We start from the raw sequence: 18,558 nt of genomic DNA, 5'->3' as shown, positions 1-18,558 counted from the left end.
GGGGGGAACAATTTGGCAAGATCCTTCCAAACCACAAATGCGCATGCCCTTGGGCCCAGCCAATCAGCTTCCAGGAACGAGTGGAAAGGATTGCGTCCCACACCCGGGAAATGGAAGTGGCGTGGACGTGGTTACTTGGGGCGCCACCCTCTGCGCAGGCAAAGCATTGGAAATACCCGAACGGCCCATGCGCCAAGGACAGGGTTCAAAACTGATGGTGTGTTTGCGCCCAGGAACACTTTAGGAGAGTGGTGTCAAGGAGATCCCAGACCACCCCCAGGGCTCAGAGGTGGGGAGGGGTCCCGGGAAGGGCTGTGTAGGGAATGGGAGAACATCTTGCCTTGACCCACCCATTCCAACTGGCAAAAATCTCCTGCCATCACATCCTCACTGAGGTTCATCCAGACCTGAAACAAGACATTTACTTTAATTCAGCGATTTTGATAGCACAGTGCTTTTGGCCTTCCCAAGTATTTATTGACCCAACTTTTTGGGGGGGAGATGCGGGGGCAGGAATACCAGCCACGGAAGGCCCTCCCACTGACCCTCCCCTCATCCTAGCCCCGTCCCTGAGACCCTCCCTTTTCTTAACTCCATCTCTGGCTCCATCCTTCACTTTCACCCCATCCCTGACCCTCGGCTCTGTCTTGACCCCACTTTTGAGCCCCAGTGACTGAGGGCCCGTATCATTCCCTTCACGTGACATTGTTTAGGACCAGGGTTCTGATGGCTTGACTTCAGACAGAGGCTGCGGTCCAGTCAAAGAGGAGTCAGATGTCCAGTGGGGAAGAGGTAGAGTAGGAAATGAGGGGGACCCCAAATCTGAAGCTCAGACATCAGCAGAGGAGGGGGCAGCCTCTGGCCACCCGGAGCTCTGAGCCGAGCTCCCATGTGCGGGAGCTGGGGGCCCTGGAGGAGGGGGAACCCCGGAGGGTGACAGCATGGTCCAGAGGAGGAACGTAGCAGCAGCCACAGGTTCCGGATTCAGAGATAACTCAGCACCCCAGAACGAGAGTGCCAGAAAATTCAGAGATTTCCCAGAGCCTAGCATCTATGTTTCCATTCAGAAATTTACCTCCATTCAGGCCGAGAGACACGAGGCGTCAGAGCCACCCTCTCATGGCCATGCGCCATGAGTGAGGTACTTGCTCTGAGTCAAAGACGTCAGCGGGAGACAAAACCCTCCAAACTGGCCAAAGCCTAAAAGGGGAATTCTCCAGAAAGATAGAGGGATGTTACAGAACAGGGGTCAGAGCTGCTAGAGGGGGGTTGGTGGGGACCATAGCCAGGATGGACACAGCTGGGGAGCAGGCAGGCTCCCAAGCTCTGTGTCTGAGTACAGGACCCTCTAGATCTCTCTGTCACCTCTCAATTCTCTCTCATCTCGCTCTCTCTATGCTTGTGTCTGCCTCTCCTTTCTCTTGGTCTCTCGTCTTGTGTCTCTTTCTTTGTATCTGTTTCTCTTTCTCTCTCCCTACCTCCTAGTCATTGTCTCTGAGTGTCTCTGTTTCTCTCATCTTTCTCTCCCTCTCTCACTCTCTCCCTCATCCTTCTCCCTGTTGTACGTGGCTCTAGGACCATCATCACCACCAGACAGGATGGTGTTCTCTGCATTTATCTGTTAACATCTGTTTCCCTCCAGTAGAAAGTGGCTTCACAAAGGTAGAGATTTTTGTCTGTGTTATTTTCTGCTGCCTTCCCTGTGCCAGAAATAGGGCCTGATTCAGTAAATTTCTGTTGAATGGAGAATGGGTGAATCATCATTCTCACCAACATTATTACTCAGTGATATCTGTAAAAACATTGATAACTAGTTGTTATTATTACAGCTACTGTCGACTGAGTACAAACTGTAATGCCAGGAATTAGGCTAAGCAGTTACTTGTTTAAGCCTTACATACCTTCCTGTGAGGGTCATCATGTCCATTTTTCAGATGAGGAAAGTGAGGGGAAGCAACTTGCCCAGTATGAGCCCAGGCCTTGTCTGCCTCCAAACTCCAGAGGGTTTAGGCCTGGTGGTTAAGAACCCCAGATCTGGGGAAGCCTGAGTGGCTCAGTCAGTTAGGCACCTGCCTTCAGCTCAGATCATGATCCCCGAGTCCCAGGATCAAGTCCCACATCAGGCTCCTCCATTAGCGAGAAGCCTGCTTCTCCCTTTGCTTGTGCTCTGGCGCGCGCTCTCTCTCTGGCAAACAAATAAATTTATTAAGTTAAAAAAAAAAAAAAAGAACTCGGGCTCTACCTGATTGTAGGTTGGAAGGCCAGCTGTGGCACTTAGCAGCCTTGACCTTTAAAAAGTGAAGTAAGTCACAAACACCAAATTATTTCACTTAGGTGGAATTTAAGAAGCAGAACATCGGTGGGGGAACGGGACAGGCTTTTAAATACAGAGAAGGAACTGGGGGTTGCCAGAGGGGAGGTGGGTGGGGGGGAATGGGGAAAACAGGTGAGGGGGATTAAGAGTACACTTGTCCCCGTGAGCAACGAGAAATGTATCCAAGTGTTGAATCACTATACTGTACACCTGAAATTAAAACGACACTATGTGTTTATTACACCTCGATAAAAAAAGAAGAAAGCACCCGTTAGATCTCCAGGCTGCCGCTCCCGCTGCTATGCTGTTTCCAGGGTGTCGCCGGCGGCGCCGCGCAGGCGCGGAAGCAGCCGCCCCCCCCCCCGCGCCCCGCCCCGCTCCGTTTAGAGGTGAAGATCGGGGAACTTCCACGCGCCTGTTCGCTGCTGCGGCTGGTGTGCCGCGGATTCTAGACTGCAGCTCCCAGTCCGCGGCGACAGGGCGAGGGAGAAGGAGCCCCGCAAACCAGGAAGGAGGCTCGTCCGGAGCGGCGACCCAGCTGCCGGAGGAACCCAGTATGGTGTGGCCGCCGCTGCTGCTGCTGCCACTGCTGTCGCTGCCCTGGGTGCTCACGGAAGCTGGTAAGTGACACCCCCCCACCGCCGCCGCCGTCGCGGCGCTGCGGCCGCCGCTCCTTCTCTCCCTGGCACTGGCAGGATGGTCGGCCTGCTCCGGGGCTGGAGGAACCGGGCGGGGGAGGGGCCCTCAGCCTCCCAGAAATCTGCCCGAGTTCCTTAGAGCACAGCCGTCAGTCTCGGAAAGTCACAGCCCACAGCCGAGAATGAATGACTCTTGCCCAGACACCTCACCTCCCGCTACTGCTCGCTGTGGCCAGAACCCCCCAACAGGCTGGGCCCGCTGACTTCATCAGAGAGGGTGGGGGCTCATAACCCGTTCCCCTTTCTGACCCCAAATGGACGGCTCTAAGGGGATGGCCATTCATTCATGCATGCATGCATGCGTTCATTCCCCACATGTTTACTGAACGCTTACTATATGTCAGACAGTGTTCCAGGCCCTGGGGATACAGCTCTGAAGTCAGATGGCCCTGGTTTCAAACCAGCTTTTGGTATTTAATACCTGTGTAAGCTCAGGAGAGTTTCCTAAGCTCTCTGCCTACCTAAACTGTGTTGGTGGGGCGGGGATTCTACCTACCTTGTAAGACTGTCTTGGGAGGCTGCTGAGCAAAGTCGAATGCACTCAGTAAGAACAATAATGATAATAATTCATATGAACAATATTAATACTGAATGCAGACTTGGGGAAGCCACAGTCCCTCATCTCAGCATTTCCCAAAAGGTGATTCCCAGAACACCGGGCACTTCTCCAGAAAAGAGGGGCCCAAGGCTTGAGAAGTTCACAGAGAGCCACCAACCCAAACCTCTTAAGGAGATTCCCAATATGGGTCCCACTGTCACCTCCATTTACAGATGAGGAAACTGAGGCATGGAGAAGGGAAGCAACCTGCCCAAGGCACCAGCAAGAAGTAGCAGGTCCAATGAGTGAACCAAAATAGTGGCCAGAGCCCCCTCTACCAGGACAGGAGAGCCTGGTGCCCGGGAGCCAGGGCGCAGGGTAGACCTAGGCAAGTGGCTTGACCCTCAGAGGTGCACCTGACCTCTCTGTCCAGTGGGGATGAAAATACGAGCGCACATCTCACGGGGCCGTGGAGAGGGTTGCAGGAGGCCACTTGTAAGGAAGCAGCTCAGTGTCTTACACAGAGTAGGGATCTGAGTGTGGTCATTACACTTCACCCAATGTCATCTTCACGGCAGCCTTGCCAGGGAGGAGACCTGCCATCTGGTGGATGAGAAGCACCAGAGATGGAGACCCGTGAGCCCAGAGCCACGCAGCCCATCAGTGGCCAAGCTGGTATTCAAGCCCACGCTAACATGCTCGCCACTCCCCAGTTACCGGTGTCCAAACCATGCCCTCCTCCACACAGCACGCTCCCAGCACCCCTGTCCGCTAGGACAGAGTCATTGACACATGTTAATCCCTCTACGTAGATTTCATCGCCTCATCCACCCAGCAACTCTATTATGCTAGAACCATCCCCAATTTACAGATGACAAAACTGAGAGTCAGAGAAGTGAAACCACCTACACACGGACTCACAGCTGCTGAGTAGCAGGACCAGGGTTCAAAGAACTTCTTTCCCACCTTCTCCAGTATCTTTATTATTAATAATAAGAATGGATAGCATTGTGTCTATTAATAGCAGTAAGAGCCAAGACATATTGACCTACTGTGTGCAGAGGCCTGAGGATGAAAGGTTTTAATATGGAGCCCGGTGGATTAGAAGTCAAGACTTCTAAGTGCAGACTGCAGGGTTCAAATCCTTTATCTTTTTTTTTTTTTTGAAGTTTTATTTATTCATTTGATAGAGAGAGACAGCCAGCGAGAGAGGGAACACAAGCAGGGGGAGTGGGAGAGGAAGAAGCAGGCTCCCAGCGGAGGATCCCGATGCAGGGCTCAATCCCAGGACCCTGGGATCACGCCCTGAACCAAAGGCAGACGCTTAACGACTGAACCACCCAGGCGCCCCCTCAAATCCCTCTTCTGCCATTTACCCTCTCTGTGACCCTCCGCCTTGGTTTCCCCGTCTATAAAGTGGGGCTGATGGTAGTGCTTGCCTTAAGGAGCTGTTTAAGGACTAAATGCTGAGAGATGTGTGAAGCACTCAGAACAGCCTGTGAGTGTTAACTGTTATTAGTCCCACATTACAAACTAGGGAAAAGAATCAGAGAGGTTAAGTAACCTGCCTGAAGGTTCGGATCGGAATGAAGGTTTGGATCGGAAGGGATCCAGAATCCTTGGGTTATAATCGCCTCCCTTCTTGCGCCAGGATCCCCTACAAACCTTCTCCCAATCGGAGTCCATGCAGAGTAATAATAATAATAATACCATATTTCATGGATTCTAAGACTTAAGAGTTTAGTCTCTAACTCTCAGTCAGAGGTGCTTAAGTTAATGACAGCATCACAGTGACATTGACTGAACTGATGAAAACGTTCTGGAACTAGATAGTCGCCATAGTTACATACACAACTTAGTGCCACGGAACTGTGCGCTTTAAAGTGGTTTAAATGACACATTTAAGTTTTTAACCACAATATTGGCCACAATTTAAAGCAGCGATGATGCCAAGATCAGGGAAATACGGTAATCACAGCCCAGCGAAGCTGCGCGCAGACGCGGCCGGGTAGCCCCGACCCAGTCCAGCCTTTCCAGGGAGGCCCTTCCCGGGCGCCCCTCGGCATCCAGACCGCGGACGCCGGGTCTGACCCGCCCCGCGTTTCCCCGCAGGGACCGGGACGGTCGGCGTGCTGGCGCCCGCTCAGGTGCGGGGCCGCTTGGGCGACACGGTGGAGCTGTCCTGCAAACTGCAGCCGCTGGAGCACGAGGTGCGCGTGACGCAGGTGACGTGGACGCGGCGGAACGCGGCGGGGGACGACCTCAACGTGGCCGTCTTCCACCCCACCCAGGGCCCCAGCTTCCCTGAGCCCGGCCGGTTGGAGTTTGTGGCCGCCAGGCCGGGCGAGGAGCTGCGGGACGGGTCGCTGGCCCTGCGGGAGTTGCGCGCCGAAGATGAAGCCAACTACACCTGCCGCTTCGCCATGTTCCCCGAGGGCAGCAGGAGCGGCCCGTACCTGGCTCCGCGTGCTCGGTGAGCAGAGGGGGCGGGACAGAACGGAGCTGCGGGGGTGGAGGGCTGAGGGGGGCGGAGGAGGCGCAGGGATGGAGCGGGGAGATTCTGTGGGGACAAAAGGAGGATGGGGGGTCGGGGGAAGGGGCTGGAGGCTAGGAAGAGAGTTGGGATTCTGGACAGTAAGGTTAAGATCTTGCAGACTGAGTGCAGAGCAGGGGGTGGCCGGTAGGAAGGGGGAGACAGCGAGAGCCCTCGCAGGGGCCTGGGAAGGGGGGAGGCCAGGGTTTGCATCCCAGTTGGCTACCACCTGCTTGGCAAATGCTTTCATCTCAGGTTCTCCTTTCCTCACCTATAAAATACGGTTAGAACAATAGTGCTGCCCTCAGAAAGCTGTCCTGAGGGTCTCAGGAGTTGATCCAGACGACCCTTGGAACAGAGGCCCCGTGAGCTCCTGATGGCTGCCAATCATTGTTATCGCCTTGGTAGGAAGGGAGAGTTGAAATACACAGACAGGAAGGAGGGCCATTCTGACATCCCCTAGGCGAGGCTTTCCCCGCCAGAGGGCCGATGCCCCGCAGGTATTGTCATGGACTCATGAGTCATGTTCCGGAGCACCAGGGAGAATATGACAGAACATTTCCTCTTAGCAATTGAGTAAGTCCCTACGGCTCTGTGAAGTAGAGATCCCTATGAGGATTAGTAAGAGCTGATGCGTACTTACCGTTCGCCAGTGGGGATCTGATTCAGGCCTTGCGAAACTGACTCCCGTACCGTTAAGTGCTTGGAAAGGTGCCCACAGCACCCAGCCAAAGGCAGCACTTGGCATTTCAGCAAATCTGGGACTTCAGGTCTTCACAGTTCGGGATGCGGGTAGCTCAGAACCCGTGTGTGGCCCTGGGCCCAGTTCCTGGCATCTAGCGGCTGCTTCACTGGTGCCCTGGGCTGGATTCGAGGTCGCTGTGCTGACTTTCCTGTTAGCAGAGCCGTTGCTGAGGACGGAGTGGGGGGAATGAGGGATGGCAGCTCGCTGTGGGTTCAAAGCAGTTTTGGTGGATCTCAGTGGCACACTTGACACTGAAGATCCAGCTGTACCACGCACGGGAAGCCCTTAAAAGGCTACGTGGTACTTCCAGCGTGGTTAGATGTGTGACCAGTACAACCCAAGAGAGCACAGAAGACCTATTGGAAAGGTGGAAAAAATTGGAGTTTGATATCTCTGAAGCTGAGATATCCTCTTCTCTGACTGCAGCCAGAAGTTTAGTAGAGCAGAGGGGCGCCTGGGGGGCTCAGTCTGTCGAGCGTCTGACTCTTGATTTCGGCTCAGGTCATGATCTCGGGGTTGTGAGATCGAACCCCGAGTCGGGCTCCACGCTGGGCACGGAACCTGCTCAGGAGTCTCCCTTTCCCTCTGCCCCCACCCCACCCCTATGCAAGCCTCACCTATGCCATCTCTCTCCTTTTTTAGTAGAGCAGAAACAGGGTGGACCCGTGCTACTACATGCTCAGACCATACCTGATTTCAAAGGAATACGAACAAGTCACCCTAATGCTGTGGTCGTAGGATTGGCGCCAGAACATTTTCATTATCAAATTCTGAATCGAATATTCTGGTTACTCCCGGGTGGGACACCTCTGATAGCAATCTACCAAGCCAGGTAGTCCAAGAGGAGAGAGGGTCTAGCCCTGGGGAGCTGGACCCCTCCTGACTGCTTTAGAGTGGGCCACAGACACCGAGGCCACCATAGCGGGAGAACCAGAGTAAACGTCCTTTTTGGAGGCATCCCGGGGTGCTGGCCGTGAACCCGAGAAGGCCAGCATGATAGGAGATGGTGGTAGGGCTCACAGTGTCAGCGTGCTAGGTATCTTAGCAACAGCTGGGAAATCTCGAGCAGCGGATGAAAAAAAAATTTAATCCACCTCCTTAAGGTTGTGAGAGCTTCCCTCGGGCTGTGGGCCACATTCGGGAGCATCCGCTGTGATCCCCTAGGTGAATCAGAGGCAACTGGAAACACAGTGTTTCGTGTCTGGAATGAATCCAACTCCGTGCCAACATAGACCCGGACCAACCCTCCTCACTGCACATTAACTAGAAAGAAAGATGTTGAATTGCAGCGAGCCCCTAAGCCTTGCTTATACCTTTTGTTTTATTTTTATAAAAGCTGATGAGACCCATCAGAGAAAGGGAACGCTGAGATTTTGATGCCATGCCTTTTAAATATTCATCAGCTAGGGCTGGGAGGGAACATCTACGCCAGGGAGTCACGTTCTTTGCTGCCTCCTCGCCGGTACATTGATAGCGGGGAGTGTTCCGATCGCGAATCAAATGGAACGGCGTTTTGCAAACTATAAAATAATGTGTTGAAAAGCGCATGTGGCTGAGTTCAGCTGTGAAATCCCTCAGAAGGGCCAAGTGAAGTACAAGTCAGGAAAAGCAAAATAAATTGACCTTAAGCCCAAGTGATCAAGTAAATGGGCTTCAACAGCTGTGGAAAACGAGATAATCTAGATTATTCCCAGCACCTGTGATTTGTTTTTCTCTTCATTTGCCAGAGAGGACTAATTTAAATTTAGAAGCTGATTTTAACTTAAAATTTCCCTGAATAACCTATTCACGGCAGATGCCTATTATACCGTATAATCATTGTTTTGGAAATTTTATGTAAAATGAAAACTACCAGTATTTTATCTCCCCCCCCAAAAAAAACCCCACAACCAGTGAGTCAAATGTAAGAGAAATCTCCATCCCGTAATAACACTACAATAACAAGTAATAATGAAGAAGGAACCAAGCGGAGCCCCAGGTTTGGGAATCACCAGAATAATGAAGAGGTGGTCACGCGATAGGTTTGGAGTCAGACCTCCTGTGAAAGCCCAGCTCTGTGCCGTAGAACTGAGTGACCTCGAGCCTGTCTTCCCTTCTCAACCTCCAGAGCACTGCTCAGCCCTCCTCTCCTCCATGAAGCCCTCCTTCATCACTCCCCCAACACTGGGGCACCCCTTCTGGGCTCCCCCGTCGCAGCCTTGCCCACTCTGGGTTACCGCTCTCTGGGCAAATCTGTCTTCCCCTTGGACTGTATATTCCCTGAGCCAGGGCCTGCCTCGGGCATTGCTGGGTCCCCAACATTGCCCATCCTCCAGCCAGGCCATGTATTCAATTCCCAGCGATCATAGCATTTACTGAGCACTTATTATGCGCCCAGTACCATCTCAGGCGCTGTACCTGATATTCTCATCGCCTGTGATCCTATCATTCTCTCCCGTGGACAGACAAAGACAGTGAGCACAGACATGCCCAAAGCCAAGCTCCGGATCAGAGCCGGGATTTGAACCTGGTCTTCGGGCGCGCTCACCTAGCTGCGCCCCTCTGCTGCGGTGCTGTTTGTGGAGAGACTGCAGGCGAGGACTGACCAGTCCCTTTTGCTCCCGTCCGCAGCCCAGCCGGAGAACAAGGTCAAGACTGAGGAGGTCCCGCTCAGGCCGCTCAGCCCAGAGCCTGTGCCCGTGGCCTGCTGCGTCTCCAGTGAGGGTCGCCCGCCCGCCAAGATCTCCTGGCCACACCTGGATGAGAAGGCCAATGAGAGCCAGGTGCCGGGACACCTGCCTGGCACGTTCACCGTCACCAGCCTCTTAACCTTAATACCCTCAAGCCAAGCAGATGGCAAGACTGTCACCTGCAGAGTGGAACATGAGAGCTTGGAGGAGCCTGTCCTGCTGCCCGTGACTCTCGATGTGCCTTGTGAGTGCCCCCGAATGTGTGCAAGGACAAGGGCCGCTACCCGACTGTCTCCACCACCACCCCACATTGCCTACACGGGCCCCCCGGACCACGAACACTGGCTTTCATTGCCTGTGCCCAGTTTCTGAGGCCACAGTCAATGCTGCACCCCGGCTTGTCTCCCCTGGCTCTCCTGGCCTCTGTCTACACCGACACCCCGCACTGTCTCTCCCGGCTCCCTTGAACATGGCCTACACACACGGCCTCCGCCTGCTTCACTAGGCAGCTGTCTACACTGACCTTGCCCGCATCACTACACTGTTTCCTGCATTGTCTACACCAACTCCTTTGTCCACTTGCTACACTGCCTTACCATCGTCTACACTGGCCATATGATTATTCCCTCCTGGCCAGTTGCTCCACTGATTCCCTCAGGCACTGTCTACCCTGGACACCCTCAACATTGCCGCTGGGTCTGAGAGAGGAGGGGATCAACACTGGCTCCTCCCCATAAAAAAAACCACGCTGTCTCATTGGCCTTCCCTGTGGGGACTTTGAAAAGTCTTCCCTGTCGATCACATTTGGGATGGATAAACAGGGGCTGAAGCAGGGTCATCCAGGATTCTTCCTGGCAGGACTTGTCAGAGCCTTGAATATGTTCCTGTGTGCTATGAGCATCTAAGAGGCCTTTTCTCACAGGACACCCATGGCATGCCAGGACCTGGCTACCCGGGAAAATGACTAGAGAGAAGCAGGTCCCCAGAAGCCACCTCAGCACCCTGCTACCTCCCACCGTGCCGAGGACTTCTGGCCTTCTGTTCTCTGGGGGAATCCATTGCCCCAGACTCCTCACGGGCCTCTCTGTCTTGGGCTGTTCCTGAAACCCATTGAGGCCTTCTCTCATTATGACATGATCCCATGTATCTTTAGGCCCCTCTGAAGGGTCCCTGTCTCTGAGCCTGTGTGTCTGTTTCCCTCAGACCCCCCCGAGGTCTCCATCTCCGGCTACGATGACAACTGGTACCTCGGCCGCAGCGAGGCCACCCTGAGCTGTGACGTCCGCAGCAAACCGGAGCCCACAGGCTATGACTGGAGCACGTGAGTCCTGGGTAGACCTGGACTCCTGGGTCTGAGGGAGGAGGGGCTGGGGGCCTGGATTCCTGCGTCTGAGGGAGGAGGGGGCTGGGGGCCTGGACTCCTGCGTCTGAGGGAGGAGGGACAAGGGGCCTGATTCCTTGGTCTGAGGGAGGAGGGGGCTAGGGGCAGGACTCTTGGGTCTGAGGGAGGAGGGGGCTGGGGGCCTGGACTCCTGGGCCTGAGGGAGAAGGGGGCTGGGGGCCTGGACTCCTGGGTGTGAGGGAGGAAGGGCTGGGGGCCTGGACTCCTGGGTCTGATGGAGGAGGGGCCGGAGGCCTGGATTCCCGAATCTGAGGGAGGATGGACTAGGGACCTGATTCCTTGGTCTGAGGGAGGAGGGGTCTGGGGCAGGACTCTTGGGTCTGGGGGAGGAGGGGGCTAGGGGTCTGGACTCCTGGGTCTGAGAGAGAAGAGGCCGGGGGCCTGGACTCCTGGGTCTGAGGGAGAAAAGGCCGGGGCCTGGACTCCTGGGTGTGAGGGAGGAGGGAGCTGCAGGTTGGGTTTTGGGTCTGAGGGAGGAGGGGTTGGGGGCCAGAACTCCTGGGTGTGAGGGAGGAGGAGCTGGGGGCCTGGACTCCTGGATGTGATGGAGGAGGGGCTGGGGACCTGGACTCCTGGGTCTGAGGGAGGAAGGGGCTGGGGACCTGGACTCCTGGGTCTGAGGGAGGAAGGGCTGGGGGCCTGGACTCCCGAATCTGAGGGAGGAGAAACTAGGGGCCTGATTCCTTGGTCTGAGGGAGGAGGGGTCTGGGGCAGGACTCTTGGGTCTGAGGGAGGAGGCAGGTACAAGGAAGTGAGAAGAGAGAAGTCAGCTTCAGGCCCCAGTACAATTTCTGTCTTGTGTGCACAGTTTGTGAGGGGGTTAGTGCAGGGTCACCATTACACCTGCTCTTTTCAGTTGTCTGCGGTGTGCCAGTGGCCGCCTCACCCTGTGTGACCCCCACACTCCGGGCACAGGCAGCACTGTCACCGTGCCCGAGGTGGAAGATAAGTTGGGCCCCAGTAGGTGCCGTCATCTGCACGGGTCCCACGGCCACAAGGGCACAAAAGTGACTCTCAGATCGGCATGTGGCTCCAAACCGATCCTCTTAACCTCTGAGCTGGGCCCCCCCACCTGCCCGGTCACCTCGTGTAAGCCACTCAGGCACTTCCGACGGAGCAGGTGCTGTCCCCATTCTCTAGATGAGGAAGCTGAGGCGCAGAGCACGCAGGTTTCCTCAGATTCATGCCAAGGCCAGGGTGCAGAGGGGGGAAAGGAAAAGGCAAAGGGATCGATTGTTTTACACAATCCGTGTCGAGCTTCTGTTCTTATTACAAAATAATGTATGGCCATCGTAGAAACTTTAGACAATCCGGTTATGAGCAAAAGGAAGAAAACAAGACGAAGTCAAGTGTCCAGAAATATCCGCCATTACCGTTTGTTATATGCCCCCCCCCCCGTGTTTTATTCTCTACGCTTCTCAACAAAAACCGTGCCATGGGCACCGTCGTGAAACTTGCCCTCTATCTCAGGATCGCCTTCCCGCGTCACAGCACGCAGATCCCCGTCCGCCCCAACATTTCATCAGGTGATCAGTAGACATACAGAAAAGACGTAAGACTTTCCCAGTGAGCTCTCAAGAACCCACCCCGTGGATTCTCCCGCTTACCTTTTACTGGATTTGCCCTCTCGCGTCCATCAGTCCGTCCCTCTCCCCATCCATCCGTCTTTCACCTGTTAGGCACGTCACAGTCCCCACAGCCCCCTTTCCGGTGCTGCTGGGATCCCATTCCATCCGATGCGCATGCCGCCAATTATTTAACCAACCCTGAACGTGGGATACGGGCCTCACGTCCCGCTTGCACCCACGCACATGTGGATAGCCACAGCCGCGTCTCTACAGTCAGTCAGAGGAATCGCGGCCAAAGGTGTTCCGGTGGTGTTGGTAGACGCCCCTCCTGTCCGGCCTCAGAGCACCATGATCCAGGCTCGTGAGCCACAGGGCTGGGTTTCCGTGCCGGCTCTGGCCCGGCCGTGCAGGATGCTTGCGTCTTCTCTGTCCACTAAACCGAAGCACTTTGACTGCTTGCTGTGTGCCAGATCGCACGGGCCGACGTGCCCTCGTAAATAAAACAGACCCAATCCCCTCCCCTCCTGGGGCTTCCACTCTAGTGGGGGAGGGAAACAAACAAAATAACGCTGGGAAGTCAGTAGCGCATCAGATGGGGATAAAGGCTGTGGAAGAGGAAAGCGGGGCGGGGTGGGGTGGGGAGGGTGTTGCAGTTGAAATCGGGCAGCCAAGGAAGGTGTCGCTAAGGTGACGTCTGAGCAGAGGCCTACAGGAAGGGAGGATGAGCCGGGCATGTACCCAGGGGAAGAGCATTCCAGGCAGAGGGAACGGCATGTGCAAAGACCCTGTGGTGGGAGTGTTCAAAGATCAACAAGGAGGCCACCGTGGACACAGAGCAAAAGGGAAGAGTCACAGACAGTGTGGTTGGCGGTGTCAGCAGCCAGCGCTTGGGGTCTGTGGCTGCGTAAGCACTTTGGGTTGACGCTGCGTGAGGCGGGAGCCATGGGCAGGCTCTGAACAGTGAAGGGGTGTGAACAAGTTAGTTCTAACAAGATCTCTCCAGCCGCTGCACGTGGGGACAGAGAGGGATGGGGCGGAGGCAGGGAGCCCTGTGAGAAGGTGGCCGCGGTGGCCCAGGAGCAGGGGGATCTGCCTGGGGTGGTGGCTGGGGAGGCCTGTGGAGCAGTTGGAGTCTGGAGAGGTTTTGGAGATGGGGCGGCTGGCACCTGCTGATAGTGGGATGTAGGTATGAGAGGAAGAGTCGGGAAATTCCAGGGGTGCTCTCCACTGAGATCAGAGATGGCATGAGTACACAGTGAGGGCTCACAGCTGCTGCTTCCTCCCCCTTCTGTCTCTGCCAGGACCAGTGGGTCCCTGCCACCCTCTGCTGCGGCCCAGAACTCGCAGCTCCTGATCCAGACCGTGGACGAGTCCATCAACACAACTTTCATCTGCCGTGTCACCAACACCCTAGGGACTGGCCAGGCAGAACTGACCATCCAGGTCAGAGGTGAGGAGCCCTTTGGGTGGCAAGCACAGAGGGACCGAAGGAGGAGGTCACAGCAGGATTCCCTCTGAGGGGGGAGTTTGGAGGTAGTTCCTGGTTATGGGAGTCCTCAGACACAAGAGTGCTTTCTGATTCCCATCCTTCCCCTAATCCCCCTCATGAAAGGACCAGTGGAGTCAGCTTTCCTCTCCGTTAATTTGCCATCTGTACCATTGGAACCATTGTGCAGCCTCCTGGAAACACCCCCTCTGCAAACCCAGGCTTGGGTGGCTGTGTGAGGCTTCTCCCCAGGGACTCAGAAAGGCCTTTCCAAGCATATGAGGCAGGAGTCGCTATCGATCGCAAGTGATAGAAGCACAGATCAAAATAGTCTAAGCAAAAACGGGACTTTATTGAAAATGCATCTTCGGGTACAGCTGGATCCAGATACTCCAACGGTGACACCCAGAAACTTTCCTTTACATCTCGTGTCTCTGCTTTTCTCTGCATTCCCAGAGAGGGGAGATGTCCCTCGGCAGCCACAGCCTCGCATCTCACCCGTTCAGTAATCCCAGGGGAAAGAATATACCACTTTCAGTAGCTCTGGCCGAAGTCCCAGGGCTGACTGTCACTGGCTTCACTGGGGTCCCAGCACCCCGTGAATTGATCGCAACAGGGAGAACGGAATGCCCTGACCGGCCAGGCCTGGGTCAGAGTCCCATCCTAGGAACCAGAGGGCGGGGTCAAGCCCCCCTGAACCATGACCAGGAGAGGCAGAGCGGTAGCTTCCTTAAAGGATGAGGAGTAATGTTTTGGGGGCAGGTGAAGACCCCAGAAGCCTCTGAACCTAACCGTGCTTGCTGCTTCTCTTCCAGAAGAACCTCCCAACCAGGTGCTACAACCAGGCTTGTCCACTGTGAGCATCATTATCCTGACTGTGGGAGTCGTGGTCGGTGTGGCCCTGCCGGTGTTCCTGATTTATTCCCGGCTGTTCAGACGCCCCCGTGAGTCCCTCCTCTCCTGCATATCTCCTGCCTGTCAGCCGCGAATGGGGCCACGCTTGACCCCCTGCCGTGATCTAGAGTCAGCCCCTTGTACGGCAGCCTGCCGCTGAGTCCTCAGTACCGTGAGCTTCCCCCATGTTACGCAGGAGGCCACTAAGTTCAGAAAATCCTGCTCATTGGGTCGTTGATGCCTTTTTACGAATGTTTAGGGAGTAGGGGCAACGGCGGACATCCTAATCCCAGCCCTAAGGGCCTGATGCTCGCAACTGAAGGGCTCCACACAGGCTGTTCCCCTGCCCGGACCACCCTCCCCACGGCTCCTTCTGGTGAAGTCCTTTGGCTTCATAAGAAGAGCTGCAGAAGAGCTTCGTTTTGCCAAGCACTTTCTGCACCCGAGCAGTGAGCCCCTCTGTATAGATGAGGAAATGTTTGCTCGCAGAGAGGAGGTCTACCAATGGGCACACAGCCCCAAAGTCAGGAGGAGAGGGCAGTTCTGTTGACTACAAAGCTTGTTCCCTCAACCCCTAAACAAAACTGCCTCCTCACATCCCAGCTGGAGGCCTCCTCCTCCAGGAAGCCCTCCCCGATCTCCCAGAGTGAGCCAAGCACCTGCTCTGGGCTTCCCCACCCCAACCCTTGCCCACTCTGGGACACACCACTCTGTGGGGACTCGTCTGACGTCTCTCCAGCGAACTGTGATCCCCAGGAGGGCAGAGCCAGAACTGTGATGGTCATGCCTACCACCGGGCTGGGCACACAGGAGGCACCTGGGGAAGTGTTTGCCAAGCATGGCATCTCCGCAGCCAGACTGCCTGTGTCTGGGCCCCCATTCTACTGCTTTAGTAATCATGTCGTCAAGGGCAAATGACCTACTGTCTCTGACTCAGTTTCCTCCCCTGTGAAATGGGAGTAACTGTACCTGATCACACAGGTGAAGCACTTAGTGCAGCATCTGGCCCATCATAAGCCACGCGCTGTGCGTATGTAAGGCTCTGATTACTGCTGCCGGTACTACTGCTGCAGTTAGTGCGAGCTCCGTGAGAGCAGGGATTTGGGGCTCTTTTGCTCACAGCTGTATCTCCAGCGTCCAGAAGACACCTGGAGCAAAGCAGACGTTTCCTATTTGCTGAATAAATCCCTGATTGATGGTTGAGGAAACTGAGGCACAGAATGTCCATTGCCCAAGGTCGGACAGCTCCTAAAGGACAGAGCTGGGATTTGAAGCCTTCTATCAGGTTCCAGAATCCATGCTGAATAAATATTTATTTATACTGGGTGAGGCTTATACCCCAGTCCTGCTTTACAAATAACACTGTGGGGAGTGCCCCCCCCCGTGTCAATAGCAGAGCTGGCGCTGAGAATTCAAGGGGCTCTGCCACTCGCATGTGTCCTCTCGCCATGCTTTCCAGCACTGTCATTCATTCCCGAAACTTCTCCTCCTCTTTCCCTAGGTCGGGACCAACACAGCTCCTCTGCTAATGGCGTAAGTGAGGCGGTGGGGCTGAGGAGGGTGTGGGGGCCTGAACGGACCACAGACTCATTGCCTGGACATTCCCAGGGAGGGGACAGGCATCTCTGGGCATCTGCAGTGCTTAACCAAACCCCAGCACGGTGGCAGGAGCCAGGTCCTGGATTTTTTTCTCCAAATGCCTCCAGCCGTGGTTCCCAACCTTTCCTGCTGGGCAGACTGTCCTGAAAAGTTTCCTAAAAATCCAAGTTCCCAGGCCCTGTGCCCTGAGCATCTGGTCTGGTGGGTCTGTGCTGGGGCCTGGGGATCTGCATTTCCATAGGTGCCCCTTCCCTCCCTCCCTACTTATGACCCCACCTTAAGAAATGCTGCCCCGATCACTTCTGGGTCTTTGGGCTAAGAGCAACTGAGGAAGCACCGCCCTGACCTCCAAGGAGAGGGGAGGGGACAGGACTGCCGCTCTTCACACGCTGGGCTCGTGGGGGCAGATTCTGTTGGGAAGGGCCCTGAGGCTAAAGTTTGAATATCTGCCTTCTAGTATGTCTCCTATACGGTTGTGGACACCAACGTCAGCTCTTCCCAGGATCCACCGAGAGAGCACCAGGTGACAGCGTCAGGACGGTTGGAGAGAGAGACTGGGGCTGGGGAGGACATAGCCCTCGCAGCTGGCTCCTAGCCCCAGGGGATGAAGTCTCCCTCCAAAGAAACTGGCCACCCTTCTCATGCCAGACCTCAAGAATGTCCCCCCTGCCCTGCAACGCAGTGACAGGTGCAAGTTCAAGTGCCCCCATGACCCCTCTCAGAAGCAGTCATTCACTGGAAGGAATCGCAGCACTCAGGAAAACCGGTGTGCTCACGGTTACGGTTTATTACTGTGAACGGCGGAGGTTACGGTCCACGTGGGGCACCATCTGGGAGAGACCGGGCACCAGCTTAGTTGCACAGACAGCACTGATTTCTCCCAGCAATGATGTGTGACAACACGCAGAGTCCTGCCAACCAGAGACACTCGCCTGAGCTCGGTTTCCAGGGTGTTTATCAGGGGCACATCATTGCAGACCTGGCTCACCAGCCATGGAGCTGACCTTAGTCTCCAGCACCACCCCAGGTCAGGGCCCCACCACGAATCACACTGTTACCATGGACTCTGGGGCAGCCCAGAGCCCCAGACGAAGACTCCTATCAGCCAAGACACTCCAAGGGCTTAGGGGCCACTTCCCAGAGCCAGGGACAAAGGGCGCAATCTCCCTTTGGGCAAGATTAACCCTTTCCTGCCTCAGGTCCACACAGACTATTCCAACTGCCAGAGAATTTTTGTAAGAATTTGACCGCCGACCTGGAGCTTCTAAATCTCTTTATCTGTGGCATCCCTGTGGTTACAAGAAAAAGCCACAGACCCTTGTCCAGAAGAGAACCCAAGGCCGGAGCTCAGCCGCTCAGCGCTGTCCAAGAAGTGAGAACAATGGCAGACGTGACCTTGAAAGATGTGAGATCCTGGCACCTTCTGCCAAGACTCAGGTCCCGGGACAGCATGTGTAGCCAGCGTGCTGGGCTTGACAGGACCCTGGAGAATGGGAGCCAGTCACCCACCGAGGAAAGCAAACGAGGAAGAAATCCTGGGGGAGCAAAAGCAACAGCCGTGCAAGCCACACGGACAGCCCTCAGACCAGGGAGGATACAGCCCAAGGTCCGGGAGGCAGACTGCCCAGGTGCAACGGATCCATTTCCTTTATAAGGAACTCCGATCTCGGGAGCAGGACCAGAATTCCTCTTACTTTGAGACCCATCTATGGGGAAGTACTTGGCAGGAACTAAGACTGTGGGCCAGGACATTAAACTCGAGCCTGAGGCATGAGCTGCTGTGTAAGAGAACACAAGTTCTTGGGACCTGTGCTGGATGGAGGGGAGAGAGAGAACAGAGAAGAATGCGAGGAGTGAGGGGGTGGCAAGGCCCATAGGGCTCCACGGCGTCAGGGAGGCATTGCTGCTACATAAACCCTTGTCCATACCCAGCCCCAAATCCTTTATTAAAGTTAATTTATTACACCTTGAATAGCTGTGTGCAAGGGAGGTCTTTTGCAGGAATTGGGGAGGGGCTGACTGTGTGTGGACTTTGGCATGTGGGACAGAATCAGAGGTATGGGAGCAAGAACCTGAATGAAGGGGGGGGGCACCGGGTGGCTCAGCCAGTTA

The 18,558-nt window shown here is 55.3% G+C and overlaps 1 protein-coding gene and 1 pseudogene across 1 annotated transcript; both read left to right on the top strand.

Annotated features, from left to right (window-relative positions):
• Positions 1–2,693: 2,693 nt before the first annotated feature.
• Positions 2,694–18,418, top strand: PVR (PVR cell adhesion molecule). Its single transcript, XM_011231079.3, is given in 9 exon segments — positions 2,694–2,934; positions 5,663–5,997; positions 5,999–6,023; positions 9,439–9,741; positions 10,701–10,818; positions 13,769–13,917; positions 14,769–14,897; positions 16,349–16,380; positions 16,904–18,418. Coding segments are annotated over 9 exon segments (1,293 nt in total). The 5' UTR covers positions 2,694–2,870; the 3' UTR covers positions 17,042–18,418.
• LOC117795090 lies at positions 6,248–9,430 on the top strand (annotated as a pseudogene).
• Positions 18,419–18,558: the final 140 nt, after the last annotated feature.

Source organism: Ailuropoda melanoleuca, chromosome 12, assembly GCF_002007445.2.
Source record: "Ailuropoda melanoleuca isolate Jingjing chromosome 12, ASM200744v2, whole genome shotgun sequence".
Classification (NCBI taxonomy): Eukaryota; Metazoa; Chordata; class Mammalia; order Carnivora; family Ursidae; genus Ailuropoda; species Ailuropoda melanoleuca.
This window is presented reverse-complemented; position numbering and strand designations above follow the sequence as displayed.